The following is a 23,390-nucleotide window of genomic DNA, read 5'->3' as shown; positions in this document are numbered from 1 at the left end:
TTCCTTAGATGAATGCCATGACTGTAAGTCACTCTGGGTAAGAGTGTTTGCTAAATGACCAAAATGTATATGTGAAAATGAACATACCAAAATGAACTGCAAAGCACACTGGGTATTATTAACTTATAATAACCCCTAGCCTAGCTAACATTAGCCACCTAGCCACAACAAATTGGAATTCGTAACATATAGTACGGATTAGAATTTGTAAGAAAACATACGAATTGTAACAGATCATACGAATTGTAATTCATAACAGAAAATACGAAATGGATGATGGACATCCACAAATGAATACATGCCAAATGTAACGTATCATACTGATTTTAGCTTCACGGATTTTCGTGAAGGGATTTTCGTTTAGCTTCACGGATCTTCATTGCGTCAACCCATGAGTCCAGGCTGAATTTATATAGCCAACTCCTCAGCTGCCTAGGACATCCCAGATTTCGACCGGTCCGGGAGAGCTCAGAGCGCACAGGATTTGACAGATGTTCGAATCAGATAAACTGCACCGCAAAGAGAGAATTGGGGAGCATTTCGGATTTACATAGTGGTAGCCTATATGCGACAAAATGTCTGGACTAAAGAGTGCGAATCCGTGTAATAAATTCCAAGCGAACATTTTTTATAAAAGTAAATGTCAGAACTGCTTCAAGTCTCGGGAACTGCATCTTCCAACTGATCATGGTAAGGACCAGGTAAGTGAACAAACATATTTATTTTTTATTAGTTTTAATACTTTGGCTATTACTCTTCTGAATGTAGATGACACCGATGACAGATGGGAATGCACTCAATGTTGTATCAGACAGAGACATTCCTTCATATTGTGTCAGGTATCACGTTCATTTGTGAAATTGAATGAACATAACGCAATAGCCTAATTTATCTGTTGTAAAAAATGAAGCAATTGAACTGAATGGCCCCAATGCATGAGTCAAATATTTGTCACCACACACCTCCCACACTGTTGTAAAGAGACCGTTGACAGCCCAACTGTCAGCACTCAGCATGCCATAGGCCACAACAGGTTATTATATTTTAGAAAACATATACACCATTGCTATCTGATTATTTTGTGCTCATCTCTCTGTGCCTTGTAAATTTAGAGCCATTGGTCAATGAACCTCAGCTAAGTAAGCTCCTGTTTTAAAGCATCTGGCTCAGGTGTGAAGGTTAAGTATAAAGTATACAAGTCTGTTGGAATTTTTGAGGAAAGAATTATCTCATGTTGAGAAGCACTCATAACACAAGAAACAAAACTCTCTGACAAAGAGTTGAGCAAGTTGAGTAACTGGCAGAGAGTCAGAACATTCCAGTCTTTGGGGACATCTGAAAAAGAGCACAAAGAGCAGTTTATCTTCTCTTTTCCATGTCAACAACATTATCCCTGCCTCTTATTTACGGCCTATTGCACGGACACACTTCATCTGTTCACACATTTTGTAAATGCAGCATATCACTATAAGAACACTGAATCACGAACAGTCACTGGCTAATCCTACAAAGGACATTCCCTAAAAAAGATAGGATTGTTATTCCTTTGACATTCAAAACATGAATCAACGAGTATTGATGCTCCCTGCCAGAAAAAGCCAAGACCCATAGGATGGCATAGAAAAAACGATTTCATTAGATAGAACCTTCACAGGTCAAGACCCAACTCATTTCTCCTTGTGTTCCCATGCTTGACAGGCCAAACCCATCTATGGAGGCTGGCTCTGCTTGGCTGCTGAGGGGACAGACTTTAACAATCCAATTCAGAGGTCAAGGGTAAGAGAATGACAAATAACTATCTAGTCTTGGGCTATGGTTGTACAGAAATGGATCAGTAGTACTAGTTTATATTCTGATAGACCTGCAAGTTATTCAATATTTGAGGCATTATTGCAACATTATCCATAACAAACTCTATCTCTAAATGGCAGAAATGGCAGCGACGATTCTTCATCCTTTATGAACATGGCAGCATGAGCTTTGCACTGGACGAGTTGGTAAGAGATTCTGTATTTGAACACACACACACACACACACACACACACACACACACACACACACACACACACACACACACACACACACACACACACACACACACACACACACACACACACACACACACACATACACATACACACACACACACCAAAACGCTAAGCAAACCAGATCATCCAACATTAATAGAGGTTAACTACAGTATATTGTCCTGATGTATGTTTTAATGTTTTATGAGAGGATTCACTATGCATCTTTTAGCCAGATGTTGTGTGTAGTACCAGAGCAGATGATTTGGGATTAATCTGTCCTCTAATGCCACATCCCCCTCTCCCACTGATCTTCTGAAATCTCCTCCTCTGCTCTCTTTCATGTTACTCTATATAGCCTGTATTAAACTCAGTTGCAACGGGTAATGTCTTGTTTGTGATGGCCTTTAACCCTCCAAAATATCTTTATATATATTTTTTGATATTTCTAGATGGTGTACAAAAGATACCATGATTAGCATCATAATCTCTGCCAGAATTTCCGGTCAGACAAAATTATTGACATTGTGTATCATTCCTTTAGACAAGCACTCTGCCACAAGGAACAGTGAACATGAATCTGTGTACAGCGGTGATTGACGCAGAGCCTAAGACAGGCCAGAGGAACGCTTTGTGCATCATCACACCTGAACAGGAGTTCTTTATCCGGGGGGAGAACAAGGAGATCATCAATGGGTCAGTAATGCTTCTTGATATTACAGTATGATACGATATGATATCACTTGACTTAACTTCTCTGATATTACAGTATGATATGATATCACTTGACTTAACTTCTCTGATATTACATTATGATATGATATCACTTGACTTAACTTCTCTGATATTACAGTATGATATGATATCACTTGACTTAACTTCTCTGATATTACATTATGATATGATATCACTCCTGACTTAACTTCTCTGATATTACATTATGATATGATATCACCCCTGATTTAACTTCTCTGATATTACATTATGACAGGATATCACTCCTGATTTATCTTCTCTGATATTACATTATGATAGGATATCACTCCTGACTTAACTTCTCTGATATTACATTATGATAGGATATGATTTGTCTTTTCTGTAAATTCTTGTCTTTGATGGACAATATTTTGAATCCCTGTCATGTCTGTGTCGTTTTCTTTTTGCCAGCTGGCGTGAACAACTAGTCGTTTACCCACGGACATATAAGCAGAATCAGAAGAAGAAACGTAAAGTAGAACCCACTACTTCCCAGGTGACAACTTCTTCTTTTCATAACATTGTAACCAAGATGCCTGGTCATCAGTGGCCTAAAAACATTTATTTTTTTATTTTTTATTTATCCGTTATTTTACCAGGTAAGTTGACTGAGAACATGTTCTCATTTGCAGCAATGACCTGGGGAATAGTTACAGGGGAGAGGAGGGGGATGAGTGAGCCAATTGTAAACTGGGGATTATTAGGTGACCGTGATGGTTGAGGGCCAGATTGGGAATTTAGCCAGGACACTGGGGTTAACACCCCTACTCTTACGATAAGTGCCATGGGATCTTTAATGACCTCAGAGAGTCAGGACACCCGTTTAACGTCCCATCCGAAAGACGGCACCCTACACAGAGCAGTGTCCCCAATCACTGCCCTGGGGCATTGGGATCTTTGTTTAGACCAGAGGAAAGAGTGCCTCCTACTGGCCCTCCAACACCACTTCCAGCAGCATCTGGTCTTCCATCCAGGGACTGACCAGGACCAACCCTGCTTAGCTTCAGAAGCAAGCCAGCAGTGGTATGCAGGGTGGTATGCATGTTTGAAAATATTGCAAAAAAATATGTCAACTACTGTATATGTCAATGATGTGTTATGCCTTTACACATTATGATAATGAAAACATATTGTGTTCATCAGGAGCCCAGCCCAGCAAAGATGGCTGCCACTGAGCCCTGCCTGTGGCAGGGAGAGCGGCCCAGTGGGGGTCCGGATGTGGCCCCTGTCTGGACTGTGACAGATACTGATCCACTGGGCCTGGACGAGACCCCTGCAGGTGTGGAGGAAAGAAACCAGCCAACACACATACACACACACTCAGGCTTTCAAGTCTGTCAGACATCTAACACTGTCCTAACTTCCTGCAGGTGGTCATGCATACAGGATGAGAAAGTTGGCCTTTATTAGTGGACAGATTCATTACCAGTGTAGTAGTGTTATTGAAAGACTGTAGAAAAGGATGCAGGGCTCATGCTAAACAATAATCTCTAATATATTTCACAGACACAACTAAGATTCATTATGCGAGCAGAGCAGACATTTCTCTTAATAGCGGTCATGTGATGAACGGTAAGTGCACACTAACTATGTGGAGGCAGACTTATTGGTGTGTCTGGGCCTAGGTTATAACAGAGAGCAGGATCAACTCCTGTAGTGCAGACTGTGCCTGTAGGGGACTTCATTAGGCTGTTGTAGATGACAGATTTTACAGCTGCTTTTCCATGGCCTGGGAGCAGATGAAAAGGAAAACAAACTGGAGGCATCTCTTTAATGAGCTGTGGTCTGTTAGGTGCAACTTTATAGTGACACTATGTAGGGGTGTCCCTCGAATGTCTACTATGGTCAAACGTGACTCTTCCTTAGATAGGAGACATTATAGTAACTATCTGACCAGATTCCTCATATAACAAGTCTTAGAAGTTCGATTTTTCAGAACAGGATTCTCGTAAAACTCTTGCCACTGTCCGTCCTGCTATTTGTGTTTCGGTTCAAAAGCAATGACCTAAAGTATCATGCAAAACATAGACCTAACATGTGCAGTCACAGTCTGAAAACAACCCTGTTTATTGAATAACTCTCCTCAGGTCATGATCCCCACTACCTCCCTTCAGCCTCCAGTGACCCCCTGACCTTTGACGGTAGTCTGCGGCTCTCCAACAGCTCCTGTATCAGTAGCTCTGTGAGTTCCCTGGACTCTGTGTCTAGCGAGGGGACAGACACCAGCAGCGACAGCCAGCCCACAGAGTCTACGCCATACAGAGACCACCCACCTGCCAACAAGAACAACAGGGCAGAGAGAAGGTGAGAATCATGGAGAAGAAATGTTATCAGTTGTGTCTGATATTGGGAGATCTTTAATGAACGCAATGTTCTTGGACAGTAGTTACAATTTTATTTATTTGGTTTTGTATTTGTTGTGTGTTGTCATGAAAATGCTAACAGGCATAAAACGGGTTTGGCATGGGCTAGGACAAATGTGCTAGCAATTAGCACTAAAGGACAGCAGATGCCTTCCTGTTTCTGTCTGTATAAAATGGTACACACATTACACACAGCCCAGCAGCACATCAAAGATCCATATTCTTCCATTAGGGAGGTAACGTTTTTTAAATGTAGCTTCTAGAAGCGCTCCCAGTTTGTTCCCTAACTAACAGCATATACAGTATTTGGGCTACGTGACGGGAATACCTCCTTGGTCTGTGTGTTTCATTCATTGCCTTCTAAGGACAGATAGAATCCTTGCCCTGAATAAGGCCTCGAAATTCCTAAAGGATTGTGTAATTAGATATTTTGAAAGAATTCTATTTCTGAGTTCCTCGCAAACTGCCAGTCATCAGAAAGTAGGAGAAATGTCAAGGCAAGACATTACACTGACTGAGGGCACAGTATTATTTATGTTTGTGCCAACTCATACAGATACATACATGCCTCAACAAGAATTTACCATCCCTGTTATAACAGGACAGATGCTACACCCACAGTTTATTAAAGATAGTATTCGCTTTTGGGGTTATACTGTATATACAAACTCTCTATCTGATTCTTCTAGGGAATTCCATCTATGTAATATCTGATATCTTTCTAAACAAAACATGACACTGGAAGTGAGGATGTCACTTGAAATTCCAATTCAACAGTAGCACTAGATGGATGTAGGTGACATGGATGTCCTCAGTCTAGGCACAGCTTGGGGGTACAGAATAAGTGGCGGTGACATTATTCAGCTGTAATCCTGAAGTTCTTCCTGCAGGAAGTGATGTCACAGCCCACCTGTGAGGGGCCATGGAGGACACCATGGCTGTTTGTTGAATGACAGGCTTGATTTTCCTGTTTTCAGCTGCTACAATGAGCCAGGGAAGGCTGGGAGAAGTGCTGTGGGAGAGGACCTGGGTCAGGCTGGATCCAGGAAGGGGAGGAGTGAAGCTCGCAGCAACCAGAGAGAGGTATCAGTCACACCGTCACAGTGTTTTTACATTGCAGTCAGTCCTCTCACTCCTGGTAAGGCTTGTCACATTCCTCCACTATAACACCATCACTTGAACCACACCTCATAATCCAAAGAGTAACCATAGCTTTTAAGAATAGCAACACTTGTTGCCCACCAGGAAGGCCCAAGACAAGCACCCCTTTAGGACAGTGTCCAGTGAATAGTGTTTCTACATCTACACATTTTACACACCATTGATGGAGTCTGTCATTGTTAAGGTAACGTACACGTACGTGTACACCGCACAGCTGTTCCCGCTAGTTCTCCATTGGACTTGTTTGGACATGACTCATAAGACCAGGTGTTGGAGAGGCAAAGACGTCACCTCAAACGTTTCGGCTCTGGCCTGATTGCATGGTGTGTAAGGCTCATGGACAAGGATGAAGCGCTACTCTTACATTCCACACTGTCAGGTGTGTGTGTGTGCCACGTGTGTCCACACTGTCAGGTGTGTGTGTGTGTGTGCCACGTGTGTCCACACTGTCAGGTGTGTGTGTGTGCCACGTGTGTCCACACTGTTAAGTGTGTGTGTGTGTGCCACGTGTGTCAATATATGTGTGTTTAGTTCCATACCGGTATGCAGGAGTTTGGCATGGCTAAGTCAATCCTTCCATCAGCCGTGTTGAGGCATGTGTTAGTGTGTATGAGTAAGACAGGGGGAAGAAGGTGAATAATTCAGGACTGTGTTGTGTTCTCTAACTAAACTGGTTTTAATGCTCTGACGGGGCTCCGTCTGCACTTCATGCTGTGTGTTGTAATCTCAGAATGGCATTCCTCTTAGACACATTTTCCATTTACCCAAACATGGATACTATGTAATTAGGGATCTGCCTGTAAGACCCAGACAAACCTCTGCTAACTCATAACGGTGATGGTATCTTACAGTACAATGACCCAGCTGTTGTATCTGTAGGGACCTGTTGTATCTGGAGGGAGCTGTTGTATCTGTAGGGAGCTGTTGTATCTGTAGGGACCTGTTGTATCTGTAGGGACCTGTTGTATCTGTAGGGACCTGTTGTATCTGTAGGGAGCTGTTGTATCTGTAGGGAGCTGTTGTATCTGTAGGGAGCTGTTGTATATGTAGGGAGCTGTTGTGTCTGTAGGGACCTGTTGTATCTGTAGGGACCTGTTGTATATGTAGGGAGCTGTTGTGTCTGTAGGGACCTGTTGTATCTGTAGGGACCTGTTGTATATGTAGGGAGCTGTTGTGTCTGTAGGGACCTGTTGTATCTGTAGGGAGCTGTTGTATCTGTAGGGAGCTGTTGTATCTGTAGGGAGCTGTTGTATCTGTAAAGAGCTGTTATATCTGTAAAGAGCTGTTGTATCTGTAGGGAGCTGTTGTATCTGTAGGGAGCTGTTGTATCTGTAAAGAGCTGTTGTATCTGTAAAGAGCTGTTATATCTGTAGGGAGCTGTTGTATCTGTAAAGAGCTGTTGTATCTGTAGGGACCTGTTGTATCTGTAGGGAGCTGTTGTATCTGTAGGGAGCTGTTGTATCTGTAAAGAGCTGTTATATCTGTAGGGAGCTGTTGTATCTGTAAAGAGCTGTTATATCTGTAGGGAGCTGTTGTATCTGTAGGGAGCTGTTGTATCTGTAGGGAGCTGTTGTATCTGTAGGGACCTGTTGTATCTGTAGGGAGCTGTTGTATCTGTAGGGAGCTGTTGTATCTGTAAAGAGCTGTTGTATCTGTAAAGAGCTGTTGTATCTGTAAAGAGCTGTTGCATCTGTAAAGAGCTGTTATATCTGTAGGGAGCTGTTGTATCTGTAAAGAGCTGTTGTATCTGTAGGGACCTGTTGTATCTGTAGGGACCTGTTGTATCTGTAGGGAGCTGTTGTATCTGTAAAGAGCTGTTGTATCTGTAAAGAGCTGTTGTATCTGTAAAGAGCTGTTGTATCTGTAGGGACCTGTTGTATCTGTAAAGAGCTGTTGTATCTGTAGGGAGCTGTTGTATCTGTAAAGAGCTGTTGTATCTGTAAAGAGCTGTTGTATCTGTAGGGACCTGTTGTATCTGTAGGGACCTGTTGTATCTGTAGGGAGCTGTTGTATCTGTAGGGACCTGTTGTATCTGTAGGGACCTGTTGTATCTGTAGGGAGCTGTTGTATCTGTAAAGAGCTGTTGTATCTGTAAAGAGCTGTTGTATCTGTAAAGAGCTGTTGTATCTGTAGGGACCTGTTGTATCTGTAAAGAGCTGTTGTATCTGTAGGGAGCTGTTGTATCTGTAAAGAGCTGTTGTATCTGTAAAGAGCTGTTGTATCTGTAGGGACCTGTTGTATCTGTAGGGACCTGTTGTATCTGTAGGGAGCTGTTGTATCTGTAGGGACCTGTTGTATCTGTAGGGACCTGTTGTATCTGTAGGGACCTGTTGTATCTGTAGGGACCTGTTGTATCTGTAGGGAGCTGTTGTATCTGTAGGGAGCTGTTGTATCTGTAGGGAGCTGTTGTATCTGTAAAGAGCTGTTGTATCTGTAGGGACCTGTTGTATCTGTAGGGACCTGTTGTATCTGTAGGGAGCTGTTGTATCTGTAGGGACCTGTTGTATCTGTAGGGAGCTGTTGTATCTGTAAAGAGCTGTTGTATCTGTAAAGAGCTGTTGTATCTGTAGGGAGCTGTTGTATCTGTAGGGAGCTGTTGTATCTGTAAAGAGCTGTTGTGTCTGTAAAGAGCTGTTGTATCTGTAGGGACCTGTTGTATCTGTAGGGAGCTGTTGTATCTGTAAAGAGCTGTTGTATCTGTAGGGACTTGTTGTATCTGTAGTGAGCTGCTATTGGTCATGTGTTTGAGGCTAGGAGGCACTATCACTGTACAGTATCTCCTGAGTCAAGTGCACATCTGTTTGTGAAATGACAGTCACCATGTTCTCAGACTGGCTCCTGTGATTAAGGTAGTGACTAAAGCATAAGTATCAGTCTGTCTACTCCTCTCAACAACAAATACATGACCAGCATTTAGGATTAACACTACAGTATAAAATACATGTACAGTCCATACTGGTACACAGTATGCACATTGTACTAGATGTAGAAAACATACTGTTGATGTCACAGGAGGCTGCTGAGGGGAGGACGTCTCATAATAATGTCTGGAATGGAGTGAATGGAATGGTATCGAACACATGGAAACATGTGTTTGATGTGTTCGATACCATTCCACTTATTCCGTTCCAGCTGTTACTATGAGCCCGTCCTCCTCCATTAAGGTGCAACCGGCCCGCTTTTAGTTGATTTTTCACAGACTACGGCTGGTGTACTGTAGATCTGTCTGTTTATATTATGAGATACTGTATGAACTGTTGAACCCAGTAATATGATTTAGCTAGACACATCATACACAGTATGGCCATCCCATGGGGTCAAAGGTTTAACGTTAATCTCTGATTAAATCCCTCTGTAGGATTTTTCTCTTAAGTTCCTGCCCGATGGAACATATTATCCCATGTGATCATTTATGTTCCTCCAGGTTTTTTTTTTTTTTTTTTTGGGGGGGGGGGGGGGGGGGGGTATTGGAGTGAGAGGTCAAATGCCTGTTCACAGTTCACTCTGTCCCCCTGGCTCAGATTCCCCAGATAGTCCCACTTCCCCTTTCCCATCATATCCTAGGGAAAAGGGACTTAATTGGAAGACAGCAACTGTCCAGAATGGTCAGTGTTGTTGGAGAAGACAGGAGGCTAGTTCACACTGCTGGCGGGAGCAGAGTGTTCTCTCATGTTACTGTTATGTGTCCTTGGATAGTTTTCTATGCAAATAGCTGGGCACAGACGAAGAATGTTCTGGATTTACTGAAGTGGTCGTTTTTCCTTTTTTTTATTACATAAGAGTAAAAAGAATGAAGCTTTTGAGGGCTCAAGTAAATGACAAAATAATCTTGTTTCATATGGTGCCGCTGTCTCTAGTTTCATTTAGCGGTGGCTAATCTAGATTTAAAGGGACTCTCTGATGTGTTTTTTAGAGCTATTTGGTTAGCCAGGATGAAACCCAATATGAGGTAGCTTTGGTAGGTAACAGTCAGGGATGTGGGAATCTTGTTAAGACAGAGATTTGGGACTTTTAACATCCCTGGGCTTGTGAGACTGGATGCCAGGGGCCATCAGGGATAATACAGCCTCCAAAGTCTTTTCATACACTCCCCAGCCAAGCCCAGCCACCAGAGTGGAACTCATTCTTAATGTGAGTAAGGTTTAATAGCCCCTGTATAGAGAGCACTTCCTCTCTCCTGCTGTGTCCCACAATAAGCCTTACATCTCACGACACTGCCTGCCAGAGACCTGCCATGACTTGTGGGTTCTCTGCTTGATACAATGCACACGTCCAAGCTGTCTCAGTCATGATAGAGTAAAGGGAAACGGCATAATCTTGTTTTTTATTTGCAACAAGCTTACAGTAATACAGGACATGATCACATTCGCTAATCCATCTTACACTTTCTACATTGTTACTTCAGTAACTGATATTGTCCTGTTGTTGCACCCAGAAACTGCAGTCGTGTGGAGATCTAAGCCCAGGTCAACTCACCGTCCCTCCTCCTCAGAGAAGAGCTAAGTCACTGGACCGCAGGACCTCGGAGTCGGTCATGACTGTGAGTGCTTATTACTTTTGGAATTTCTGTGCACTGAATGCAGGGGGTCAAGTTGTAGAACATGTCAGAAAACTGTCACTGTTCAAACAGGGATGCTCTCATAATTTAAACAAGTATAAATGAAAGCCCCAAGTGGATTGACGGCAGTTTACTTTTATGTTGAAGTGTCTGAAAACAACTGTATGACCGTGCCTCTTTGAACTCCTGACTAACTTACTGTCCTATCTTCCTTACAGCCTGATTTGCTGAACTTCAAGAAAGGGTGGATGATGAAACTGGATAAGGAGGATCAGGTATAGGAATGGACAGATCAAGAATGTCTTTTACTTTCGTCACTGAACACCTTCCCACATTTCTACCCCAAAGGCACATGGATCCTGAATGTGTGCGTGTACATGTAGTGATGCTTAAGGTGCTGTGGGTCCTTGCTATGAAAGTGAAGCCTGACAGTTCAAATGTGTTATGTAGGTTTCGGCATCTACTATCCCTTATAATGTCTGTCTGCTCCCCTCTAGTGGAGGAAATACTGGTTTGTGCTATCAGCTGACAGTCTGAGGTACTACAAGGATTCCTTCGCAGAGGAGGCAAGTTCATGTGCATTTTCATTTTTACTGAATGAAGTACACACAGATATGTGATTTTGTGAAGACAGGGAAACATGGTTTTGTTATTTTTTCATCCCAAGTCTTGAATTGATGTTTGTCATCTTCTCTTGTTAGAACTCAGATCTGGAGGGGGAGATTGACTTGACCAAGTGTCATAATGTCTCAGAGTACCAGGTCCAGAGGAACTACGGCTTTCAGATCCATGTAAGACTAAATCTATACCTATGTTGATCCATTTTATTTATACAGTAAGTCTCCTATACTCAATCAAAGTAATATTCCTAATGTCTTCCCTCAGACCCAGAAGTGTGTCTTTACTCTGTCAGCCATGACTGCAGGGATACGGAGAAACTGGATCCAGGCCCTCATGAAGAATGTCCATCCATCTAACGCTCCTGATGTAGCCAGGTAAATGGCGTCTGTAATACCAGGCTCACTACTACATAGTAATACATTAGTAGACTACCACCATTCTATAGTAGTGATGGGAAGGTCTCTGCCTTTGTTTAGGCAGAATGCCTCGTTTCCCCCGTCAGTAAGTATTTGTGTTATTCTGTTGTGATTGTAAAGCAGCTTGCCAGTCCATCGCATCCCTTGCAGCCCATCAGAGTCACTGCCCCTCCCTAAGCCAGATGTGACCCAGGACTCCTCCCCCTCCTCTGAGGTCCCTACAGAGAGAGTCCAGGGGCCCAAACAGAGCTGCATCCGTGAGAGGAGACGCGAAGGGCGCTCCAAGACCTTTGACTGGGCTGAGTTCAGCCCTATGGCCCTGCTAGCCTCTGAGCAGGAGGTGCAGCAGGAGACAAAGGAGCCTCTTCGGATGGAGGTAGGGGACCTGGAGAGGAAGAGGAGGCGAGAGGAGAGGAGGAGGAGGTATGACAGCATGCTAGGCTTCCTTGTGGGCTGGGAGATGGACTGTGACAGAGGAGGTATCAGTCCCAGGTCACCCAGGACTCACCAGAAGGTGCAGAGGGAGATTGAACAGTGCTGGCAGCAGGTGGAAAGGACTGCCTTTAGACAGGAGAAGAATGTTCCATTGTACACTGAGTCCCAGGGCAAGGATAAAGAGGATATGGGGATTCTACTGGAGACCTACCACAGGAGGGTGAGTCTGTGTATCTCAAAATGATTCCTAACAGGAACAATGTTAACGTTATGAGGTGCTTTCTCTGCTGCTGGTTGGCTTAACGGTGGACTTACTGTATCTCTGTGTCTTGTGATTAAAGGTAGAAGAGTTGAAGGGCCAGTTGGCAGAGTCAGACCATCACAGGCTTGAGCTGGAGGCTCAGTTGAGCACTGCATTAGGACGCCAGCATCATGCCTCCCTGCCGGTAAGGAAAAATATATATTGGCCTATACATAGTATGGATATGCTCTGTATTTCCATCTATAATACTTCCACTTTGCAACAATGATAACTACCTAATTATAGACAATTGTCTTGCCTCCTCCTGTAAGCTTGAGGCCCCAATCTGCCCAGAAGCTGAATTTCCCTCTTTGAAAAGCCTGACTGACATGTACAGGGAGACCAGAGAGCTCCTCCAGCAACAGGAGCTGAAGAGACAGAACATACAGGAGCAGCTCCAGGAGCAGCTTGGCCTGTCCCTGTCATCGGCCCCTCTGGAGAAACACAGCTCCCCTGGAACTCACCCATCACCACCACCCATCATCTGGCTTCATGACACCGAGGGAAACCTCCAGGAGCAGCTTGGCCTGTCCCTGTCATCGGCCCCTCTGGAGAAACACAGCTCCCCTGGAACTCACCCATCACCACCACCCATCATCTGGCTGCATGACACCGAGGGAAACCTCCAGGAGCAGCTTGGCCTGTCCCTGTCATCGGCCCCTCTGGAGAAACACAGCTCCCCTGGAACTCACCCATCACCACCACCCATCATCTGGCTGCATGACACCGAGGGAAACCTCCAGGAGCAGCTTGGCCTGTCCCTGTCATCGGCCCCTCTGGAGAAACACAGCTCCCCTGGAACTCACCCATCACCACCACCCATCATCTGGCTTCATGACACCGAGGGAAACCTCCAGGAGCTGGAGGATCTGTTCCCTGACTGCCCTATATCAGTAAACACACCTGTCATGTCACCAACCTCAGACACAGAACTCTCATCTTATTCTGTGCCTCAGAATGGAAGTGAAAACAGAGGGCCTAACTTGGGCAGTGAAACTAGCTCTCAGACACAGTTTGAAAATGGAAGCCATCAACAGACATCGATTCCAGAATCGCACACAAAAAGTTGTGCATGGAGCCCAGATTCACTGAGCATGGGGGAAACTCAGGAAAGAGCCAACAGCGTGAGAATAGACAACCTACTATGCTGTGAGACACCCAGGCCCACGGAGGAGGAGTACGTAGACCCAGACCAGGCCATCGTGATGAGGAGACTATCCCAGGAGGTAGAGCTGCTCAGCAGCCAGAACGAGGCCCTCAACCAGCGCAACCAGGAGATGCTCAACCAGCTGACAGAGGCAGACAGAGAGATAGAAAGACTGAAAGCAGAGCTTATCACTCAGTACAGTGGGCCTCAGTTCCTCCCTGAGGCAGAGCAGCACAGCCAGACCAAAGTGGAAGGCCTGGAGAAGGAGCTGTGCATGAGAGATGAGCAGCTCCAGGAGGCCCAGTCCCTACTAGCCTCAATGGACCAGCGTCTGAAGGAGACAGAGGTACAGCTGCAGCTCAGGGAGGACACTTTCAAAGACCTGGGCTTCCCAGCAGAAGAGGATGATGATGAAGAGGAGGAAGCTGGGGAAGAGAATATCAACACACACCACCTTGGAGAGAAGGAGCGGGAACACCTTCAACAGTGTCTGCAGGCCATGGAGGCCAAGCAATTAGAACTAGAGAGACAGCTCCAGCACACAGAACAGACCTGCAGGGAGCTGCAGGCCCACAACACACAACTCAGAGAGGCTGAGCGGTTGTACAGCCAGAGAGCCATGGAGGCAGAGGCTGACATCGTAAGGTTTAATGAGGAAGTAGAGAAGGAAAGGACAGTGGAGAAAGAAAGTGGATTAAGGTGTAGCAGTGAAGGCAAATGGCAGGAGGAGGTAATATTGGATTCGGGTGAAGAAAGGGTTCAGCAAGTGGTGGAAGGGATAAGGTTGATGTCCAGAACCTTAGGGAGAGTAGTGCAGGTGATTGACAGGTCAGATATGGATGTGGTAAAGATGCCATTAGATAGAAAGTGTGTGGAGGTGAACAAGACAGTGGTCAGGCAGCTTCAGTTAGAGGAGGAGTTTTGGGAAAGGCTGTTGAACAGTTTGAAGGTCAACCCATCCCAGTCCAATGAGGATAAACTCACAGATGTGATTCTAAGTCAGATTTTAGAACACATGGTAGTGGAAAAGCAAACGCTCCTCCTAGCTCATAGTCTTTTTTCTCATAATAAGAAAGATTTAAACATAAACACTGGAGGCCTGGACAGGATGAATGGATGCAGGTCTTTGAGAGACCTGGACATCATTGGAAACATAGCAGGTGAAACAGGTTCAGAAATGAAAAAGGAAGATGATGAAGAGAGGATGTGGAATGTGTACAAGCAGCATAATGACACCGATGATTTCATAAGCCGACATTTCACAGAGCTCACACAGGAGAGAATTTTCCTGCTCAACCAAATCGCCTCCTCAGTCGGAGCCTCGGCCAATGACGAGCTCCAGTCCCTGGCACAAAGACTTTGTTATTTCCGCAATGTAAATGAGCCCGGGTTAGCTTCCATACACTGCACCGCCATGGAAGCCTTCTCATCCTATCGTCTCAGTAGGCTTAACGCTCTACACAAGAGCCAATTTCAAGAGACTCAACAGGGACTGCTCATTGCTTCTTCTCCTTTGATGTGCAGCAGATGTGCTGGGCTGCTGAGTGAAAACCATCAGCTTAGGGCCAGACGGTCAGACCTGGAGAGACAGGGGAGTTCCTCAGTGGGATTAGGGTTGACCCCCCTGAGGCAGGGAGAACACATAGACTCACAGCAAACAGCCACACAGCTACTAGACACTGCAGGTGAGCAGAAGTCAGAGACGCCTGCAATAAATGCTGCAGGTAAAATGGAGGTGGAAAGCCCAAACCAGGGAGTGACTGCAGTAGAGGAAGTGTGCAGGGTTAGAAGGTGTGCAGAAGTGGTGGAGGGTGACTTCCTGACCAACAGCATTGATAGTCCAATGATAAAGGTAGAGAGTAGGGTAGATGAGGTAGAGAGTAGGGTAGATGAGGTAGAGAGTAGGGTAGATGAGGTAGAGAGTAGGGTAGATGAGGTAGAGAGTAGGGTAGATGAGGTAGAGAAAGGAATCCAGGAAGTTGATTCTGATAAGGATGTAGAGGAGAGGAGCACTACTGAACCCCATGAAGAAGCAAACACTCTGGGGGAGGAGGAGCTGGAGATTGCGTTATCATCACTGAGAGGTCGTGTGAAGGATCTGGAGGAGCAGCTGTCTGTCATGGCCAACATGAAAGCAGAGCATGATGGGAGAATGCCATCTCTCCAGCTGAAACATAAGGAGGACATAGAAAAGCTAAAGGTAGGACAACTCCCATAATAACAATTGTCGATAATCATCAATGGGATTTTTGGTAGTTCCTGAATTCACTAGAATTAAGATGTAATGAACCAACCCCAGGGAGTAGTGACCATTATAACAATGGATCTGTGGATGAATCACCTAACAGTCCACTGCGTCTGTGTTTGCCCCTGCAGGCCACATATGAGCATGGCTTTGTCACCATGGAGGAGTCCCAGCAGAGGATCGTGGGGGAACTGCAGCACAGACACCAGCAGGACCTGCAGCGCCTGCAGTTAGACACAGACAGACTGCTGGAGGAGGAGACAGCTGCTACTATCACAGGTGAGGGGGGACAGTGGGTGTGTGTGTGTGTTGTGTGTGTATGTTTAAAGGTTAAACATTTTTAGGATATTTACAGTATGTGTGAAGGCAGAGTTTCTCAGAATATTGATAAGCTCACATTCCCATGCCACTCTAATGGAGTGAACATATCCCCTTTTATTGTGGCATTAGCAATTGAAGCAATGAAGAACGCTCACCGTGCCGAACTCAAGAGAGAGATACAGAGGGCATGCCATGAAAACAACAATGCAGGAGACGTGAATCTTGGAGAAATATGCAGGCAACACAGGTAAATGTACTACCTGTTGATCTATGTGGTAATAAATCGTCAAGGAAAGCACATGGCCAGATAGTACACTGGATTGGCTGACGAACCCTGAGTTTTGGACTGATAATCTGCATACTCCCTGTCCTTGGCTCTGTATCTATCTGTCTGTATAACACACAGTGCACCTTGTGTCTAGTCTTGGCCATGGTTTTCAGCTCTCAGGATCATGTTTTTTTTTTGTGTGTGTGTGTGTGTGTAGTGAGGAGCTGGCCTCCTGTCACAGGGAGCTGGAGGTGTTGTCCCAGCAGTACTCTCTAAAGTGTCTGGAGAGCTCCCACCTGGGCCAGGCCCTGGAGGCAGAGAGACAGGCTCTGTGTCAGTGTCAGCAGGAGAACCAGGACCTCAGAACTCGCAACCAGGTCAGTCACATTATGACCATGTACCATCACAAGTGTTTCTGCTCCAAGCCAACTAAATCTGCTGCCGGGTCCTCTGTCTTAACACACATAGTAGAATGCATAACGCATACTTTTATAAACTTCATTTCAGACTGTTACAACACTCTGCAACAAAACCTTGAGGGTCCCTTACATTTCCCTTAGTATTTCCCAATTCTGTCTTTGTCATCAAATACAAAGTAGTGGGGTTAGTAATGATGACTGTGGTTGTATTTCCAGGAGCTGAGTGGCCATCTAGCTGCAGAGATCACCAGACTTTGCTCTTTGGCCAAGCAGGACGCCTTCCCTCTTAGTCAGGAGAGAGATGTGTATGAGCTGGAGGTAAGTAGTACTGCACTGCACAATAGCTATGTTGCTTAAGTGAAACAAAAAATTGTTGGATATAATCTTTATCTAGTCCAGTCAAGTAAAGTTGAATGTAAAGGTAAACTGTATCTGCCTTTGACTGGTAACACCACTAGATGTCACCCTTAGCAACAAGACCAACATATGACATACTCATGTGCTGTACATTCTGTGCTGATCTATGGCACCTTGGTCCTCTGGTGTTGTACCTGTGTCTGAGGCATCAACTGTGATTCTGTCTGACTGTTAGATCTCCCTGCGTGTGAAGGAGTCAGAGGTGCAGGGCCTCAAGCAGAAGATCACCTCGCTCAAGGATGAACTCCAGACAGCCCACAGGGTGAGATCACAGCACACACTGGCAGAATAACAATAGCCTTTGTCTGTATAAATGTATGACGAGTAGACATAAGATGGACAACACTATTGTCCTGCTATTACCATGTATTACTGTACAAATATTAGCATGGGTCATACTCTATTTAACTTAGTAATAGTGCCTGTTTATAGCCTAATCCCTGTTCCCCCCAGGATAAGAGGTATGCAACAGAGACGTACAAGGACATATACACAGAGCTAAGCATCATGAGGGCCAAGGCAGAGAGAGACCTGGGACATCTCAGGGAGAACCTGCGGTTGGCCCACAAAGCACTAGGAGAGCTCTCACCTGCAGTGAACACAGATACAAATGGTAAACATGACATTATGCTGGTGGCCCGAGCTTCAGGGATTCAGAGATGAACCACTGATGTGAAAACGACAAGGTGTTGAGTGCTGCCACTCTGAGGCCAAAACCTGCATTACAGCCAAGTCTCGCTGGATGTTTCCCCAACCACCTCTGGTTTTGGCAGCATCACTAGTCTGTATCGTATAGATGTCATTCATTGCGTAATACAGACAATTTGTGAGTTGGAGGCTATTTTGTAAATAACATCGCCGAAGTCGAGGATCGGTAAGATGGTCAGTTTTACGAGGGTATGTTTGGCAGCATGGGTGAAGGATGCTTTGTTGCGAAATATGAAGCTAATTCTAGATTTAAGTTTGGATTGGAGATGTTTTATGTGAGTCTGAAAGGAGAGGTTACAGTCTAACCAGACACCTAGGTATTTGTAGTTGTCCACATATTCTAAGTCAGAACCGTCCAGAGTAGTGATGCTGGATGGGCGGGCAGATGCAGGCAGCGATCGGTTGAAGAGCATGCATTTAGTTTTACTTGTATTTAAGAGCAGTTGGAGACCACGGAAGGAGAGTTGTATGGCATTGAAGCTCGTCTGGAGGTTAGTTAACGCAAAGGACCTCCACTCATCACTATCAAACGCTCCCTGAAACACTTCAGTGTGCAGGCCTTTCTAATCGACCTGGCCTGGGTATCCTGGAAGGATATTGACCTCATCCTGTCAGTAGAGTATGCCTGGTTATTCTTTAAAAATGCCTTCCTCACCATCTTAAATAAGCATGCCCCATTCAAGAAATTTATATTGGAGCCAACTAATGGTTTTCATCCTTATATTGGAGCCAACTAATGGTTTTCATCCTTATATTGGAGCCAACTAATGGTTTTCATCCTTATATTGGAGCCAACTAAAGGTTTTCATCCTTATACTGGAGCCAACTAGTTGGTTTTCATCCTTATATTGGAGCCAACTAATGGTTTTCATCCTTATATTGGAGCCAACTAAAGGTTTTCATCCTTATATTGGAGCCAACTAATGGTTTTCATCCTTATAGCGGAGCCAACTAATGGTTTTCATCCTTATAGTGGAGCCAACTAATGGTTTTCATCCTTATATTGGAGCCAACTAATGGTTTTCATCCTTATATTGGAGCCAACTAATGGTTTTCATCCTTATATTGGAGCCAACTAATGGTTTTCATCCTTATATTGGAGCCAACTAATGGTTTTCATCCTTATATTGGAGCCAACTAATGGTTTTCATCCTTATATTGGAGCCAACTAATGGTTTTCATCCTTATATTGGAGCCAACTAATGGTTTTCATCCTTATATTGGAGCCAACTAATGGTTTTCATCCTTATATTGGAGCCAACTAATGGTTTTAATCCTTATATTGGAGCCAACTAATGGTTTTCATCCTTATAGTGGAGCCAACTAAAGGTTTTCATCCTTATATTGGAGCCAACTAATGGTTTTAATCCTTATATTGGAGCCAACTAATGGTTTTAATCCTTATATTGGAGCCAACTAATGGTTTTAATCCTTATATTGGAGCCAACTAATGGTTTTAATCCTTATATTGGAGCCAACTAATGGTTTTAATCCTTATATTGGAGCCAACTAATGGTTTTAATCCTTATATTGGAGCCAACTAGTTGGTTTTAATCCTTTTATTGGAGCCAACTAAAGGTTTTCATCCTTATACTGGAGCCAACTAATGGTTTTCATCCTTATATTGGAGCCAACTAATGGTTTTCATCCTTATATTGGAGCCAACTAATGGTTTTCATCCTTATATTGGAGCCAACTAATGGTTTTCATCCTTATATTGGAGCCAACTAATGGTTTTCATCCTTATATTGGAGCCAACTAGTTGGTTTTCATCCTTATATTGGAGCCAACTAATGGTTTTAATCCTTATATTGGAGCCAACTAATGGTTTTCATCCTTATACTGGAGCCAACTAATGGTTTTCATCCTTATATTGGAGCCAACTAATGGTTTTCATCCTTATATTGGAGCCAACTAATGGTTTTCATCCTTATATTGGAGCCAACTAATGGTTTTCATCCTTATATTGGAGCCAACTAATGGTTTTCATCCTTATACTGGAGCCAACTAATGGTTTTCATCCTTATATTGGAGCCAACTAATGGTTTTCATCCTTATATTGGAGCCAACTAATGGTTTTCATCCTTATATTGGAGCCAACTAATGGTTTTCATCCTTATATTGGAGCCAACTAATGGTTTTCATCCTTATATTGGAGCCAACTAATGGTTTTCATCCTTATATTGGAGCCAACTAATGGTTTTAATCCTTATATTGGAGCCAACTAGTTGGTTTTAATCCTTATATTGGAGCCAACTAAAGGTTTCCATCCTTATACTGGAGCCAACTAATGGTTTTCATCCTTATATTGGAGCCAACTAATGGTTTTCATCCTTATATTGGAGCCAACTAATGGTTTTCATCCTTATATTGGAGCCAACTAATGGTTTTCATCCTTATATTGGAGCCAACTAATGGTTTTCATCCTTATATTGGAGCCAACTAGTTGGTTTTCATCCTTATATTGGAGCCAACTAATGGTTTTCATCCTTATATTGGAGCCAACTAGTTGGTTTTCATCCTTATATTGGAGCCAACTAATGGTTTTAATCCTTATATTGGAGCCAACTAATGGTTTTCATCTTTATAGTGGAGCCAACTAATGGTTTTCATCCTTATATTGGAGCCAACTAATGGTTTTCATCCTTATATTGGAGCCAACTAATGGTTTTCATCCTTATAGTGGAGCCAACTAATGGTTTTCATCCTTATACTGGAGCCAACTAATGGTTTTCATCCTTATATTGGAGCCAACTAATGGTTTTCATCCTTATATTGGAGCCAACTAATGGTTTTCATCCTTATATTGGAGCCAACTAATGGTTTTCATCCTTATATTGGAGCCAACTAATGGTTTTCATCCTTATATTGGAGCCAACTAATGGTTTTAATCCTTATATTGGAGCCAACTAATGGTTTTCATCCTTATATTGGAGCCAACTAATGGTTTATATCCTTATATTGGAGCCAACTAATGGTTTTCATCCTTATATTGGAGCCAACTAGTTGGTTTTCATCCTTATATTGGAGCCAACTAATGGTTTTAATCCTTATATTGGAGCCAACTAATGGTTTTCATCCTTATAGTGGAGCCAACTAATGGTTTTCATCCTTATATTGGAGCCAACTAATGGTTTTCATCCTTATATTGGAGCCAACTAGTTGGTTTTCATCCTTATATTGGAGCCAACTAATGGTTTTAATCCTTATATTGGAGCCAACTAATGGTTTTCATCCTTATAGTGGAGCCAACTAATGGTTTTCATCCTTATACTGGAGCCAACTAATGGTTTTCATCCTTATATTGGAGCCAACTAATGGTTTTCATCCTTATATTGGAGCCAACTAATGGTTTTCATCCTTATATTGGAGCCAACTAATGGTTTTCATCCTTATATTGGAGCCAACTAGTTGGTTTTCATCCTTATATTGGAGCCAACTAATGGTTTTAATCCTTATATTGGAGCCAACTAATGGTTTTCATCCTTATAGTGGAGCCAACTAATGGTTTTCATCCTTATATTGGAGCCAACTAATGGTTTTAATCCTTATATTGGAGCCAACTAGTTGGTTTTAATCCTTATATTGGAGCCAACTAGTTGGTTTTAATCCTTATATTGGAGCCAACTAATGGTTTTCATCCTTATATTGGAGCCAACTAGTGGTTTTAATCCTTATATTGGAGCCAACTAATGGTTTTAATCCTTATATTGGAGCCAACTAATGGTTTTAATCCTTATACTGGAGGAAACTAATGGTTTTAATCCTTATACTGAAGGCAACTAATGGTTTTAATCCTTATACTGGAGGAAACTAATGGTTTTAATCCTTATATTGGAGCCAACTAATGGTTTTCATCCTTATATTGGAGGAAACTAATTGTTTTCATCCTTATATTGGAGGCAATTAATGGTTTTCATCCTTATACTGAAGGCAACTAATGGTTTTAATCCTTATATTGGAGCCAACTAATGGTTTTAATCCTTATATTGGAGCCAACTAATGGTTTTAATCCTTATATTGGAGCCAACTATTGGTTTTAATCCTTATATTGGAGCCAACTAATGGTTTTAATCCTTATATTGGAGCCAACTAGTTGGTTTTAATCCTTATATTGGAGCCAACTAATGGTTTTAATCCTTATATTGAAGCCAACTAATGGTTTTAATCCTTATATTGGAGCCAACTAGTTGGTTTTAATCCTTATACTGAAGGCAACTAATGGTTTTAATCCTTATACTGGAGGCAACTATTGGTTTTCATCCTTCTTTCATCCATCATATCCTCCCTAGTTCTGTTAGACTGAATAATAGAACAGACTGTCCTGGTAATGTAGCCAACATTTTGGGCATGCCTGCACCTTGTGAATAATCTTCTACAAATTTAGTGAATTGTGTAATGTTCTTATATTTTCTGCATGTCTGCGAAATGTAGGAATGTGAGCGAAAAATATACTATGCCATGCCAGTATCAGAAAAACTGTTGGTGATTCTTTATGTGGCCTGACAGTCATCACTTTTGAAACACAAGCTTTACCATTATGACTTAATAGTCATGATGCTGGATCTGATTTCTGATATCTGTTTCTTTCTCCGTAGAGTGTCAAGGAAGATAACTGCAGCTGAACAAAGAGACACAACGCACAACATGGATTGTTCATCTATCCATGCTATCCATGTTTACACCATTTAGCACTTAGAGATCCAAAGTTATATTGTCAAACATTTTATGTCCTATCTACCGTTACTGTACTACAGAATTTTAAAAGCGCATTATTTGAGGATTCTGTATTTTTACATCATTGTATCTAAACGCACACTACTATTTAGCCTGTCTACGTTTGTAGATACGCTAGACATTTTGTAGACGTTTTCCTGACGATTAACATTTATCTCGACGTTTGTAAAATGTGTAGAATTATTACACTGCTATGTCCAATCCAGTTATTGAACGGGGATATTTCTAAAAACAACTCAGATTAAGTTTGCTTTTCTTACCTGTGAAATACATGAAAAAGTATGTATGTACCGTCTGAGTCTATAACGCAAAAGTATTATTTGTTTGTGAGTGGGTGGTTTTATTTGGAGGCGTTTATCTTGGTCCTGCTAGTACACATGTTGATGTTCTTTATTCATGTCAAGTAATCTAATGATAAGTTAAATGGATTTATTTTAAATAATTGTGTGATCTTTTATCAGCCTGCTACTGAATAATCATCACATAATCA

General features: G+C 43.0%; 1 protein-coding gene across 3 annotated transcripts; it reads left to right on the top strand.

Moving 5' to 3' along the window:
- Positions 1–430: 430 nt before the first annotated feature.
- On the top strand, positions 431–23,342 carry LOC129833477 (uncharacterized). Of its 3 annotated transcripts, none has more exons than XM_055898108.1 (23): positions 431–701; positions 1,699–1,776; positions 1,932–1,997; positions 2,572–2,723; positions 3,195–3,279; positions 3,927–4,062; positions 4,871–5,087; positions 6,124–6,229; positions 10,743–10,847; positions 11,084–11,140; positions 11,363–11,431; positions 11,567–11,656; positions 11,751–11,860; positions 12,026–12,557; positions 12,679–12,783; positions 12,911–15,985; positions 16,162–16,309; positions 16,481–16,598; positions 16,837–16,996; positions 17,255–17,356; positions 17,631–17,717; positions 17,909–18,068; positions 22,762–23,342. In XM_055898108.1, exons 1-23 carry the CDS (start codon positions 576–578, stop codon positions 22,776–22,778), a joined length of 5,901 nt encoding a protein of 1,966 aa, XP_055754083.1. In that variant the 5' UTR covers positions 431–575; the 3' UTR covers positions 22,779–23,342. The 3 variants fall into 3 exon arrangements, with proteins under 3 accessions (XP_055754083.1, XP_055754082.1, XP_055754084.1); XM_055898107.1 differs by having other exon boundaries at positions 432–701; positions 12,023–12,557; XM_055898109.1 differs by having other exon boundaries at positions 607–690; positions 12,023–12,557.
- Positions 23,343–23,390: the final 48 nt, after the last annotated feature.

The sequence above is a fragment of the Salvelinus fontinalis genome, chromosome 34 (genome assembly GCF_029448725.1).
Source record: "Salvelinus fontinalis isolate EN_2023a chromosome 34, ASM2944872v1, whole genome shotgun sequence".
Classification (NCBI taxonomy): Eukaryota; Metazoa; Chordata; class Actinopteri; order Salmoniformes; family Salmonidae; genus Salvelinus; species Salvelinus fontinalis.
This window is presented reverse-complemented; position numbering and strand designations above follow the sequence as displayed.